Here is a 13,111-nt window from a genome sequence, read left to right as displayed (position 1 = left end):
TCTTCAGCTTTATTAGATACTGCCAAATTGCTCTCAAAAGTACTTGTATCAATTTACTGGCCATGGATAAGATTTCCTATTAATACATTGTCTAAACTAGATTTTAACCTTCATATATTTATGGGAAATAGAAAGAGTAAAAACAAGCTAGAGATTGTGCCACTTAACATGGATTAACCTTGGATTTTATTTTGTCTTTATAGATCTTGGAGAAATTCATTCAAGGCTGTTAGATCACAGACCAGTTATTCAGGGTGAAACCCGTTATTTTGTGAAAGAATTTGAAGTGAGTATTTAAAATTTATTTTGTAAAAATACTGCCCTAATTATTAGTGATTTTCATATATGGAAGGGACATTCTCTAGTTTTAAAATTTCTGATTTCTGTTCATGGTTCATAAAACCTACAAAGTTTTAATAGTAATAGTAAAAACTCTTTAAGAGTTATTACTATTAATGTAAGGAGCACAAGACTAGGTGGTAGGTGACTTGGGCTCAAGTTCTGTGACCTACTCTGGCATATTTAATGTCTGTTGTTCTCAGTTTTTTTCATCTATGCAGTGAGATAGAGTGAAAAAAAAGGTTTTAAAGACTGATTGGTCTAGATTTTCCAGGCCCATTTTTTATATTTTTTTCTCAGTTGGGGCATCAGCACCCACCCAAAGCACTCAAGTTAAGACATGAGAATTACCCTTAGTATTCTCTTACCTTTAGGGCCTGTATTTAGTGAACACGTCTTCTGGATGCTACCTCATAAGTTCTAACCCTTCTGACTTGTGTGCCTGCTTTATCAACCCAGTAAAATCCAATCTTTACCCTCTTGCCAGAGTGCTCTGACATAACCCTTTTATAATGTTTGTCATCTATAGGATAAAGTCAGGCATCATTCTGTGACCTGTTCCCTACTTTTCTGTCTTAACCATCTGCCACCCCACCTTGTGTGCTATGTTCCAGCAATACTAATACACCAACCTGCCATCCTAGTTCATATTATTACTAGGGTCCCGGTGCACAAAATTTGTGCAGGAGAGGGGGCAAGTCCCTCAGGCCAGTCTGTGCCCTCTCCAATCTGGGACCCCTCCCCTCTCACAATTCAGGACTGCTGGCTCCCAACAACTTGCCTGCCTGCCTGCTTGATTGCCCCTAACCACTTCTGCCTGCCAGCCTGATCACCCCCTAACCACTCCCTTGCCAGCCTGATCGACGCCTAACTGCTCCCCTGCTGGCCTGATTGCCTCTGATTGCCCTCCCCTGCAGGCCTGGTTCCCCCCGCCTGCCCTCCTCTGCAGGCTTAGTTCTCCCCAACTGCCCTCCTCTGCAGGCCTGGGTCCCCCCCAACTGCCCTCCTCTGCAGGCCTGGGTCCCCCCCAACTGCCCTCCTCTGCAGGCCTGGGTCCCCCCCAACTGCCCTCCCCTGCAGGCCTGTGCTGGGGTCCAGCCCCAGCAGTCCAGGGGTTCCCAAAGGTGTGGACGGAGTCGGTGAAGAATGTTTTACACAAAGACAGTGTTCAGAACTCTCTAGCTTTCTTTAGTCTCCGTAGATCTTCCCTGTGCCTGGCTGAGGCCACAGAGAAAGATGCCAAGGCAAGCTGAGCCTTTATTTTATTTAATTTATTTATTTATTTTTTTAGTTTTCAGAATTAGTTTTTATTTTTTTTTAATTAAATCTTTATTGTTCAGATTATTACATTTGTTCCTTTTTTTTTTCCCCCCCATAACTCCCCTCCTCCCAGTTCCCGACCCACCCTCCGCCCTCACTCCCCACCCACTGTCCTCATCCATAGGTGCACAATTTTTGTCCAGTCTCTTCCCACATCTCCCACACCCCTTTCCCCCCCAAGAATAGTCAGTCCATTCCCTTTCTATGTCCCTGATTCTATTATAATCACCAGTTCATTCTGTTCATCAGATTATTTATTCACTTGATTCTTAGATTCACTTGTTGATAGATGCATATTTGTTGTTCATAATTTGTATCTTTACCTTTTTCTTCCTCTTCCTCTTCTTAAAGGATACCTTTCAGCATTTCATATAATCCTGGTTTGGTGGTGATGAACTCCTTTAGCTTTTCCTTATCTGTGAAGCTCTTTATCTGACCTTCAGTTCTGAATGATAGCTTTGCTGGATAAAGTAATCTTGGTTGTAGGTTCTTGGTATTCATCAGTTTGAATATTTCTTTTTTTTTTTTTCTCACTTTTTTTTTTAATTAAATCTTTATTGTTCAGATTATTACATTTGTTCCTTTTTTTCCACCCCATAACTCCCCTCCTCCCAGTTCCCGCCCCACCTTCCGCCCTCACTCCCCACCCACTGTCCTCATCCATAGGTGCACGATTTTTGTCCAGTCTCTTCCCACATCTCCCACACCCCTTTCCCCCCCAAGAATAGTCAGTCCATTCCCTTTCTATGTCCCTGATTCTATTATAATCAACAGTTCATTCTGTTCATCAGACTATTTATTCACTTGATTCTTAGATTCACTTGTTGATAGATGCATATTTGTTGTTCATAATTTGTATCTTTACCTTTTTCTTTCTCTTCCTCTTCTTAAAGGATACCTTTCAGCATTTCATATAATCCTGGTTTGGTGGTGATGAACTCCTTTAGCTTTTCCTTATCTGTGAAGCTCTTTATCTGACCTTCAATTCTGAATGATAGCTTTGCTGGATAAAGTAATCTTGGTTGTAGGTTCTTGGTATTCATCACTTTGAATATTTCTTGCCACTCCCTTCTGGCCTGCAAAGTTTCTGTTGAGAAATCAGCTGACAGTCATATGGGTATTCCCTTGTAGGTAACTGAGTTTCTTTCTCTTGCTGTTTTTAAGATTCTCTCTTTATCTTTTGCTCTTGGCATTTTAATGATGATGTGTCTTGGTGTGGTCCTCTTTGGATTCCTTTTGTTTGGGGTTCTCCGCGCTTCTTGGACCTGTAAGTCCATTTCTTTAACCAGGTGGGGGAAGTTTTCTGTCATTATTTCTTCAAATAGGTTTTCAATATCTTGCTCTCTCTCATCTTCTGGCACCCCTATAATTCTGATGTTGGTACGCTTGAAGCTGTCCCAGAGGCTCCTTACACTATCCTCGCATTTTTGGATTCTTTTTTCATTTTGCTTTTCCGGTTGGATGTTTTTTGCTTCCTCGCATTTCAAATCATTGACTTGATTCTTGCGCTCCTCTGGTCTGCTGTCGGGCGTCTGTATAATATTCGTTATTTCAGTCTGTGTGTGCTTAATTTTTAGTTGGTCCCCCAATATAAGATCGAGGGTCTTATTAGTTTTCGTGTAGATCTCATTAAGTTTATCGGCAGCTTCTAAACAGTTCTTGAGAGACCTTAAAAGTGTGGTTCTGAACTCTATTTCTTCCATTGACAATTTTGTCCTGTTTCTTTGTCTCCGCATTTTGTTATGCTTCCTTGGTGCACCCCCTAGTGGTCTTTGTTCGCAGTCTTATAGATAAATCTTGATTGTTGTAGCTAATTCCAGGGAGGGTTTGACCTCCAGGCCAAGTGGCTATGAGAATCAGCTGTGTCAGCAGTGAGAGAACTTCTGTCCTCTAGGGAGGTGCTAATCTAGCCTTTGCCTGAGGCTATCCAGCAAATGCCTCTGTGCAGGGCTTGGGCTGGGCGGGTCGCACAGGATCAACAGGGTGGGCCGGAGAGAGCAGTTATGGCGGCTCTCAGTCCTGTCCCAAGGGGCTCTGCCTCTCTGAGTCCCAGCACCCGCTGCAAAGCTGGGAGAGAAAGCTGCACTCGCTCTGACCGAAGCCAGACAGTCCCGCTTCTCCCGTTTGAGTCTGGGTCCCTAAAGACTCGCCCGGATCTGGTGCTCAGAGTCTGCGACTCCCTCCCGATTGAAAACAACAACCGCGCCCTCCGCCGCCAGCCCTCTGGAGGGCTCAAAAATATTTTGTCAGCTAAGTTTGAGCCATTATCTTCAACTAAATATATTTTCTTTTCTTGAAATGTATCTGATCCAATCTTTTCACCCAGTGTCCTCCCCAGTTGGTCTTCCTGAGGTTTAGTGTAGCATGAAAACTTTACATATCAGGCTCTGCTACCTTTATGTATATTATATTCCTAACACTTTCCTTAAATTAGTAAAGAAAAGCTTAAAACACTGTGAAGACTTTAGAGTTAAAAAGATATCTGCATTGTTTATAGTTCTCTTCAATCTTGGTTCAGACAATAACATCCTCTAATTAGTCCATGTGGTCTTCAGAGAGGAATGGTGCAGCAGAGCTAGTTGTCAGTACTTCCTAGAATTTTTATCTGCTTTTTCACCATTTAAATGTAGTTCACTTTAAGAAAAACTGGCTAGCATTTAAAACTGAAGTTGTTTATAGTTTATATAATTTAAAAAAGGTAATGCACAGAGCAACAATCATCTTTTTCTTTATAAAATTTTATTTCTAAAAGAAGGAAATAAGTGCCACATGGTGGCAGCATTTCTTAAATTAATGAAGTTCTATTGTAATATTTTATGCTTTCTTTTTGTGTTTGCTAGTATTTCTGGGCAATTGACTATCTTTCTCCCAACTTTATACAAATCTTTTCTTCTCTTGATTCCAGTGCGTATTTTGAACAGAGATCCCAGTGGGACCCTCTCAGTGAGCATCAGTTTGATAGTGTCTGTGGGTAGAGACATTATCTTCTGCACCTTTGTCTTTCTAGCCACAAGGAGCTGTAATGGCCTCTCTCACATAGAACAGAGGGGAGATCCATTTAGTCAATACTTATGAAGTGCTTGCTATGGAGTGTGTAGTCCTGTACAAGTTTCTTATTTTTACCAAACTTTATTCTTTGAATGCTTTATTGAATAGTTATTGAAGACCTAGGTATATCGGTAAGGGATGTATTTAGTTAACAGTAGCAGGCACCTGAAAAATAGTAGCTTTAACAAGTGCTTATTTCTCTCTCACACTACCCAGAGCCTAGGCTGTTATGGTAGCTCTATGATGTCAGCTCTCTTCCTGATTTTTTTCCTTCTGTCTCCCTGAGGTATTGCTCTTATGCTTATGTTTACAAGATGGCTGTGGAGCTCCAACCCCCACATCTGCATTTCATGTAGCAAAAAGAAAGGCAGGTGGGAAACATCTAGCAGTCTCTGTTATAGGTACATTTGCCACTCCAAATAATATTCAATGTTGCTAGAAAGAAAGGAGAGGAGAATGGACCCAGGACTATCTGTCACACTAGATATGTAAAAATAAGAAACAGTCTCTACCTGCAGAAGTTTACAATCTAGGGACAAGAAGGACATATAAACAAAGAGACTTAATGGTGAAAGTATGATGATAAAATAGGCACAAAGTACTTGAGATCACCAAGGAGGCAACAACTCCCAAGAGAGCTGGGAGGGAATTTTTCATAAAGGGGATTATGTTTGAGCTGAGAAAGAAAAACAGATACTATCCCGATAGGAAAAAAATGGATGATTAAAATTAGAGGCAAAAATATTTTCAAGTAAGTATAGTTATTATAGGAGTTGGGAGGGATTGTGTTGATGCATTTTGAATATGGGTTGAATTGATCAAGAGAAAATCCCTTAAAAGGCAGGACATTTCACTTGACATCCTAACCTCTCATATTTAGTTAGATTATTAGAGTAACTGTCATATTATGAAATATCAGTATGAAGTCTGTCCCATATACCATGTAATAAATATATATGTATACAATATGGTTTTGAATCTTGAAGATAAATCCATTTTGTAATTGAAAGAAAATTTAAAATAATTTCTCATTTCCTCTCTAATATTATCAAATTAAATTGTTAATATATATGTGTATATATATATATATTATAGTAGCTGTACTAATCCTATCTAATAAAAGAGAAACATGGTAATTAGCCATACGTCCGCTACCCTTCCCATTGGCTAATCAGGGCGATATGCAAATTAACTGCCAGCCAAGATGGCGGCCGGCAGCCAGGCAGCTTGAAGCGAACATGAGGCTTGCTTGCTTCAGTGACGGAGGACTCCAACGTTCCTCGCCTGCCGCTGCCGGCCTCTGAGCTTGCAGTTTGAAGCATTGTTACAAATATAGAAGCTAAACAAAACCCCAGAAACCTGCTTTCAGCCAGCGGGATCTCAGAGCTGGAGTTGAAACAGTGTTTCGATTATAGAACCCAAACAAACCAGATACCTGCTTTCAGCAGCGGAGGCCTCAGAGCTGGAGCCAAGCTTCAGAGCTAAAGCTGGCCCAGAATAAAAAAAAGAAAAAAAGGAGCGGTTGGGAGCTTCAGTCACCCGCCAGCCTGAAAACAGCCCTCAGCCCCTCACCCAGGCAGGCCAGGCACCCCAGTGGGGACCCCCACCCTGAAGGGTGTGTGACCAGCTGCAAACAGCCATCATCCCCTCATCCAGGCTGGCCAGGCACCCCAGTAGGGACCCCCACCCTGATCCAGGACACCCTTCAGGGAAAACCAGCCGGCCCTCACCTGTGCACCAGGCCTCTATCCTATATAGTAAAAGGGTAATATGCCTCCCAGCACCAGGATCCGCGGAGCCACGAGGCCTCCCGGCATTGGGATCAGCATGACAGGGGGCAGCGCCCAAACCTCCTGATCGCCCTGCGGCTCTGTGTGTGACAGGCTGCGGTGCCCCAACCTCCCTATCGGCCCTGCTCTGTTCGTGACAGGGGAAGGCGCCCCAACCCCCTGATCGGCCCTGCTCTGTGCCTGATAGGGGGGAGCTCCCCAACCCCCTGATCAGCCCTGCTCTGTGCCTGATAGGGGGGAGTTCCCCAACCCCCTGATCGACCTGCAGCTCTGTGTGTGACAGGCTGTGGTGCCCCAACCCCTGATCGGCCCTGCTCTGTGTGTGACAGGGTGCGGCGCCTTCCCCCTCCCCCATGGGCCCTGCTCTGTGTGTGACGGGGTAGAGCCATAACCTCCCCATCGGCCCTGCCCTGAGTGTGACAGGGTGCAGCGCCCCAACCCCCTGATCCGCCCTTTGGCTCTGTGTGTGACAGGGGGCGGTGCCCCAACTCCCCTATTGGCCCAACTCTGTGAGTGACGGGGGAGCTCCTCAACCCCCTGATCGGCCCTGCTCTGTGTGTGACGGGGGAGTCCCCCAACCCCCTGATGGGCCCTGCTCTGTGCGTGACAGTGGGGAGCTCCCCAACCCCCTGATCGACCCTGCTCGGTGCGTGACAGGGTACAGAGCCCCAACCCCCCTGATAGGCCCTGCTCTGTGAGTGACAGGGGGCAGTGCCCCAACCCCCTGATTGACCCTGCTCTGTGCGTGACGGGGTGGCGCCTCAACCTCCCCATCGACCCTGCCTTGAGTGTGACAGGGGGCGGTGCCCCAACCCCCCAATCAGCCCTACCCTGAGCGTGACTGAGGGTAGCATCGCAACCTCCCGATCAGCCCTGCTCTGTGCATGACAGGGAGCGGCGCCCCAACTCCCCAATCAGCCCTGCTCTGAGCCTGACCAGGGGCTGCACCTAGGGATTGGGCCTTCCCTCTGCCACCCGGGAGCAGGCCTAAGCCAGCAGGTCGTTATCTCCCGAGGGGTCCCAAACTGCGAGAGGGCACAGGCCGGGCTAAGGGACCCCCCTTCCCCCCGAGTGCACAAATTTTTGTGCACCGGGCCTCTAGTCTATATATATAGGCCTAAGCGACCAAATGACCGAATGGTCACTAGGAAGTGCACTGACCACTAGGGGACAGTCAGCTTGGACAGATCAAAAGAGAAATAGGATATTAAGTCTATGAAAGATTGCAAGCAGGTGGGGCTGAGCTGCATTGGGAGGCTGAGTCATCAGCCCAAATTCCGCCGCTCCCCAGGCACCGCTCTAGAGGTGCGGCACCCCTGACCCCTCTCAACCCCTCCGGCCATGTCCTCCCCAGGCAGCTGGGACTGAGGGATGGAGGGAGGGGAAAAAAAGACCACAAACTCTGCCCTTAGCACCTGCCTCCTCCTATCAGACCAGAGCCACCCCAGGACTTGTGGGAGGGTGCACAAAGTCACGCCGTGCATCCACCACGACTCCCCAGTCCACCCTGGGAGCCCCTCAGGCACTCACCCCACTTCTTCGAGCCTCAGTCTGCACCCCAAGTGAGGCCGTGGGAGCTCTGCCCTAGGGACCCACTTCTCCATAGCTGGGTGTGGCAGACCAGGAGCTGCGAGGGGCAGTGGTGGAAGATGGAGGCAGATGCTCAGCTGACTGGGATGAGTGGGGCCAGGATGAGCAGGAGTGGCTCCTCCCCGGCCACCTGTCACTTCTTGCACTACTACATCCTTCAGGGGATGTTGGATGCCCATTTCAGCCCGATCCCTGCAGACCACACCAAGGGACCTCACCAGTGCACGAATCCATGCACCAGGCCTCTAGTATTATTAATAACTAGAGGCTCAGTGCATGAAATTCGTGCACTCGGTCGGGGGGGAGGGGGTTCCCCTCAGCCCGGCCTGTGCCCTCTCACAGCCTGGGAGCCCTCAGGGGATGCCTTACTGCTGCTGTGGGGGTGGGAGTGGGCTCCAGGGTGCTCAGTCCTGATCAGCCGGACCCCAGCAGCAAGCTAACTTACCATTTGGAGCGCCTGCCCCCTGGTCGACCATTGACTGCTCCCTGGTGGTCAGTGCACATCATAGTGAGCGGTTGAGTGGCCTTAGCATATCATTAGCACATTACACTTTGATTGCTTGAACAGACGACCGGACACTTAGCATATTAGGCTTTTATTATATAGGATTATAAACATTTTAAAGTGCTTAGTTGCTAGGCACTGTTTGAAGCATTATGTGAGCACTTGCCATTACTTTCAACCTAAGAAAAATAAACTGTATATGAAAAATTTCAGGGTATTTTACATTGGAAACCAGATGCTGAGCTTTGTTTTGAGAATTTTCACCCCAGAAATAAAATGAATATATAGCCGAAACCGGTTTGGCTCAGTGGATAGAGCGTCGGCTTGCGGACTGAGGGGTCCCAGGTTCGATTCCGGTCAAGGGCATGTACCTGGGTTGCAGGCACATCCCCAGTAGGAGATGTGCAGGAGGCAGCTGATCGATGTTTCTCTCTCATCGATGTTTCTAACTCTCTATCTCTCTCCCTTCCTCTCTGTAAAAAATCAATAAAATATATATTTTTTAAAAAAATGAATATATAAATAAGATGATGTTATAGTTTTCCTTTTGTAATAGGTGTCAGTAGTATCAGTATAAAAAAGCACCTACCAGATGGTAAGTTTAAGGGCAGAGACTATTTCTGACACCCTGTTTCATGTAACATTATCATTGGGTCTATTTGTTGTATCGTTTAATTATTGTCATTAATAGGCTATTAGAGAGGTGAGACTACAAATTCACTTGCTACAATGTATGACTGCCAAGTTGCCTGCTACCAGAAATAACTCTTTCAATAACTCTTTGAATAAAGTGGTTCTTAACTTTAGGAGGTCATGGACTCCTTGGAGAATTTTCCCTCCAAGAAAAATAGAAAGAGGACATGTACATTCAATTTGAGTGCAATTTCAAGGGGGTTCTAGAACCCCAGTCCCAACCGTGGACCCCAGGATAAGACTTATACTCTGAATGGAGCTGAAGAGTTCCCCTCTCTGTTCATTGATGCCTTTCTATTTGAATTGCGATACCATTCTTTTGTATAAACAAAATCATGAGAACAAAAATGCCAGCTTTTCTAAACACTAGAACAAATAGACCACATAAAGATTATATATATTATGTGTGTGTTTATGAATGACTCATAAAGTGAGATAAGAAAATTCTGTTACTCTGTTTAGGAAGGAAAGAATTAAAAATATACATATGTACACATATATGTTTATATATATTTTATATATGCGTGTGTATATATACACATATATATGTTGATGGATGTGTGTGGATGTATATCCTTATACTTAAAACAATGGTGGAATAAAAAAATTTAAAGAATTACCTAAAGAGAGAGTGATAGAGGGAATAGGATGTAAAGGATAGGGATAGAAGCTAGACTTTTTTGAAGAGAGAGAGAGAGAATTTTGGAGCCATGTAAATATTTTACATAATTAAAAGAAAGTTAAATTTTAATGAGCAATTCTCTCCATATTAACTAAAAATTGTAAAAAAGGAAACCTATGTTTGTAGATTTTGGTATTGCCATGCAGAGAGAAATTATCCTAAGTAACTTTAAAACACAGTAATTTGACTACATTCCTAGAGGAATCACCCTTCACAACAACAACGAAAATAACCCCAAAACAAAAAAAACTGTTTTCAGTAATCATTTTGTTGATGCTAGTATTAGTATTATTTGTTTAAATTGGTAATAAAGCAAATGAGTAATTATATTGGTGACTTGAGAACTGGAAAGAGATGAAGCAGAGGAAGGTAATTAAAAACCCTGTAGTCCTGAATTTAAGTTTGACTAATGAGTGAGAACTTAAAAAGTTTCCTTTCTTTTTAAAAAATAGTTATCTCCTAGCCTTGTCCACTGAAAGCTCTAGAAATAATGACCAAGCCAGTAGAGTGAACACCACTAGTGCTGTCTTCAAATACTATTTGTAAATACTAGTGGTATTTAGAGACCTACTGATTCCAAGTCTGAGTCAGGAAATGTAGAGATGAGCCTGGAGCATCAGGCCATACCAGAAGTAAAGAAACTACTAAAGAACATTCAAGTTTTGTCTAAAGCAGTGGTGGGGCACGTCCAGCCCATGGGCTGCATAAGGCCCATGAAATCATTTGGTCCAGCCCTGCCAAGGCACTAGGGGTGAGTTAATTAAATGTTTGATCAAATATAGCAGGCTAACTTTTAAGTTGATAATTTTGTATGGCCCGCAAATGATGTTATAAATATCCAAATAGCCTTTGGCAGAAAAAAGGTTCCCTACCCCTGGTCTAAAGCATTCCAGAACCAACTTGAATAGGCTCCCACTGGACAAAGGACAATTTAACCACCAATAAGGAGAAATACTGTAATGGATGAAAAAATTTATTTTTAAATTTTTGAATTACAGGAATATGTAAAAACAAACAAAAACCTTTAGAGAGTACCAGGGAACCAAATAATTGTTTCAGGGAAATGATCAGGTGTTTTATTTTGCCTTTCATATAATGAGCAATCTTCAGAATAGCCAAATAGTCGGTGAGGGGAAATTTTTCATTTTGGAGGTATTCCTGCTGATAAATGAAGACACAACCAACCTCTGAAATGTTCTTTATAAACAAAATATAAAACCCTGAATCTGATCAAGCCTCTACTTCTAACTACTAATTTACAGGAAAGAGAAGAGACAAAGGAACATGTTCAATTACACCATGGGGATTCATTCAGCGGAAAAACAGACTGTGGGAAACTGCAGAATAAATGACTCACTTTTTTTCCCAACAAATTGCAAAGGGGAAAAAAATGATGGAGGACAAATCTATAGATTAAAAAATATATAAGAAACATATTAACCAATTGCAATGTAAGAATCTTCAATTTTGTTTTAAACTGGAGGATAAAAAGAACATTTATGGGTTAATTGAGGGAACGCTACCTTGATTTATGTGGTTTTAAAAAATACATTTTTATTGATTTCACATAGAAAGGGAGGGAGAGAGAGAAACATCAATGGTGAGAGAGAATCATTGATCAGTTGCCTCCTGCACATCCCCTACTGGGGATTGAGCCCCCAACCCCGGGCATATGCCCTGACCGAGAATCAAACATGACCTCCTGATAAGTGGTCAGTGCTCAACCACTGAGCCATGCTGGCTGGGCACTACCTTGATTTTTAATAATATTAAAGATTTGTTGAGTGTGAGAGAGGTGGTCTTATTGTATCTGTTTTTTAAGAGGAGTTTTTGTCTTTTAAAGGTAGATGTTGACATATTTATAGTTGAAATGATATATTGTCTGGGATCTGCTTCAAAAGAATACAGGATTGAGTAGGGAGATGTATGGAGTGCTATAGAAGGAACAAACGCAGCCATGAGTTAAGAATTTTTGAAGCTTGTTGATAGGAATATGAGGATTCCATTGTTTTATTTTCCCAACTTTTGTATAAGTTTTAAATTTCTTACTATGGGAAAATTAAGAGTAAAAATCTGACCACAGCTGCTCCATAATAATGACTTAAAACAAAACAAAAACCCGGTAACATAACTAACTTTTTATTTCCTTATGATCAAGTTTACCACCTTTCTTTTTTAAAATGAATGTTTATTTTGTATTGATTTAGAGTAAAATTGTTAAGATAGTACAGAGAGTTCTTGTTTACCCTTTGCTCATTTTCTCTCTGTTAATGTCTTATACTACCATGCTACATTGGTAAAACCTAAGAAACCGACATTGGTACGTTACTACTAACTAAACACCAGACTGGATTTCACCAGTTTTTCCATTACAGTCCTCTTTCTGTCCAGGATCTAATCCAGGGTACCACATTAGCATTTAATTGTCGTGTCTTCTTTGGTTTATGACAGTTACTTAGTCTTTTCTTGTTTTTCATAATCTTGATAGTCTTGAGTACTGGCCAGTATCCTGTATAATGTCCCCTGATCTGGGTTTGTCTGATTGTTTTTTTTGTTTTTTTTTTAAGATTAGACTAGGGTTGTGAATTTTGGGAAGAGTACCACAGAAGTAAATAGCTCTTGTCATCACATTGCATTAGGGGATGCTATCACCATGACATCACTAATAATATCAACTGTCATTGTTTCCACTGTCAAGTTACTATTTTTCCCTTTCCCTGCTCTATTCTTTAGAAGCAAGTCACTAAGTCTAGCCCACCCTCAAGTGGGGGATATTAAGACCTTCCCCGCTCCCCACAGTGCAGTGACTCTCTAGAACTCAAGGACATAGCATATGGTTGTTCTGGGGGCTCAGTGTTATTATGGCAAAGAAATACAGAGCAAAGTCATCAGAGTGAACAAGTGCACGGGGAGGAGTCTGGGTGAAACTAGGCAGAAGCTTCCAAGAGTCCTAGGGTTCACACGATATGTTCTTCATTCCTTAGCAGTGAGCTATGACAATACTTGTGGAATGTTATCCATCAGGAAAACTTGCTTTAGCCTAGGAGTCCAAGGTTTTTACTGGGGACTGGTCAGGTAGGCAATCTCTGCCTAGTGTGTATCCAATTCCAGACTCCTTGAAGGAAAGTGGTGTCTTATCATTTA

At 43.2% G+C, this 13,111-nt stretch overlaps 1 protein-coding gene across 2 annotated transcripts in view; it reads left to right on the top strand.

The window, feature by feature from the left end:
- The window catches only part of BLOC1S5 (biogenesis of lysosomal organelles complex 1 subunit 5), a 59,840-nt gene that overhangs the window by 8,920 nt on the left and 37,809 nt on the right, over positions 1-13,111 (top strand). For both annotated transcript variants that reach the window (XM_059688576.1, XM_059688578.1), the window contains exon 2: positions 204-286. In XM_059688576.1, coding sequence (XP_059544559.1) covers positions 204-286 — 83 coding nt within the window. The remainder of the gene's footprint in view (positions 1-203; positions 287-13,111) is intronic.

Source organism: Myotis daubentonii, chromosome 3 (genome assembly GCF_963259705.1).
Source record: "Myotis daubentonii chromosome 3, mMyoDau2.1, whole genome shotgun sequence".
NCBI classification, from domain to species: domain Eukaryota; kingdom Metazoa; phylum Chordata; class Mammalia; order Chiroptera; family Vespertilionidae; genus Myotis; species Myotis daubentonii.
The sequence above is the reverse complement of the archived record's forward strand: the minus strand, read 5'-3'. Positions and strand labels throughout refer to the sequence as shown.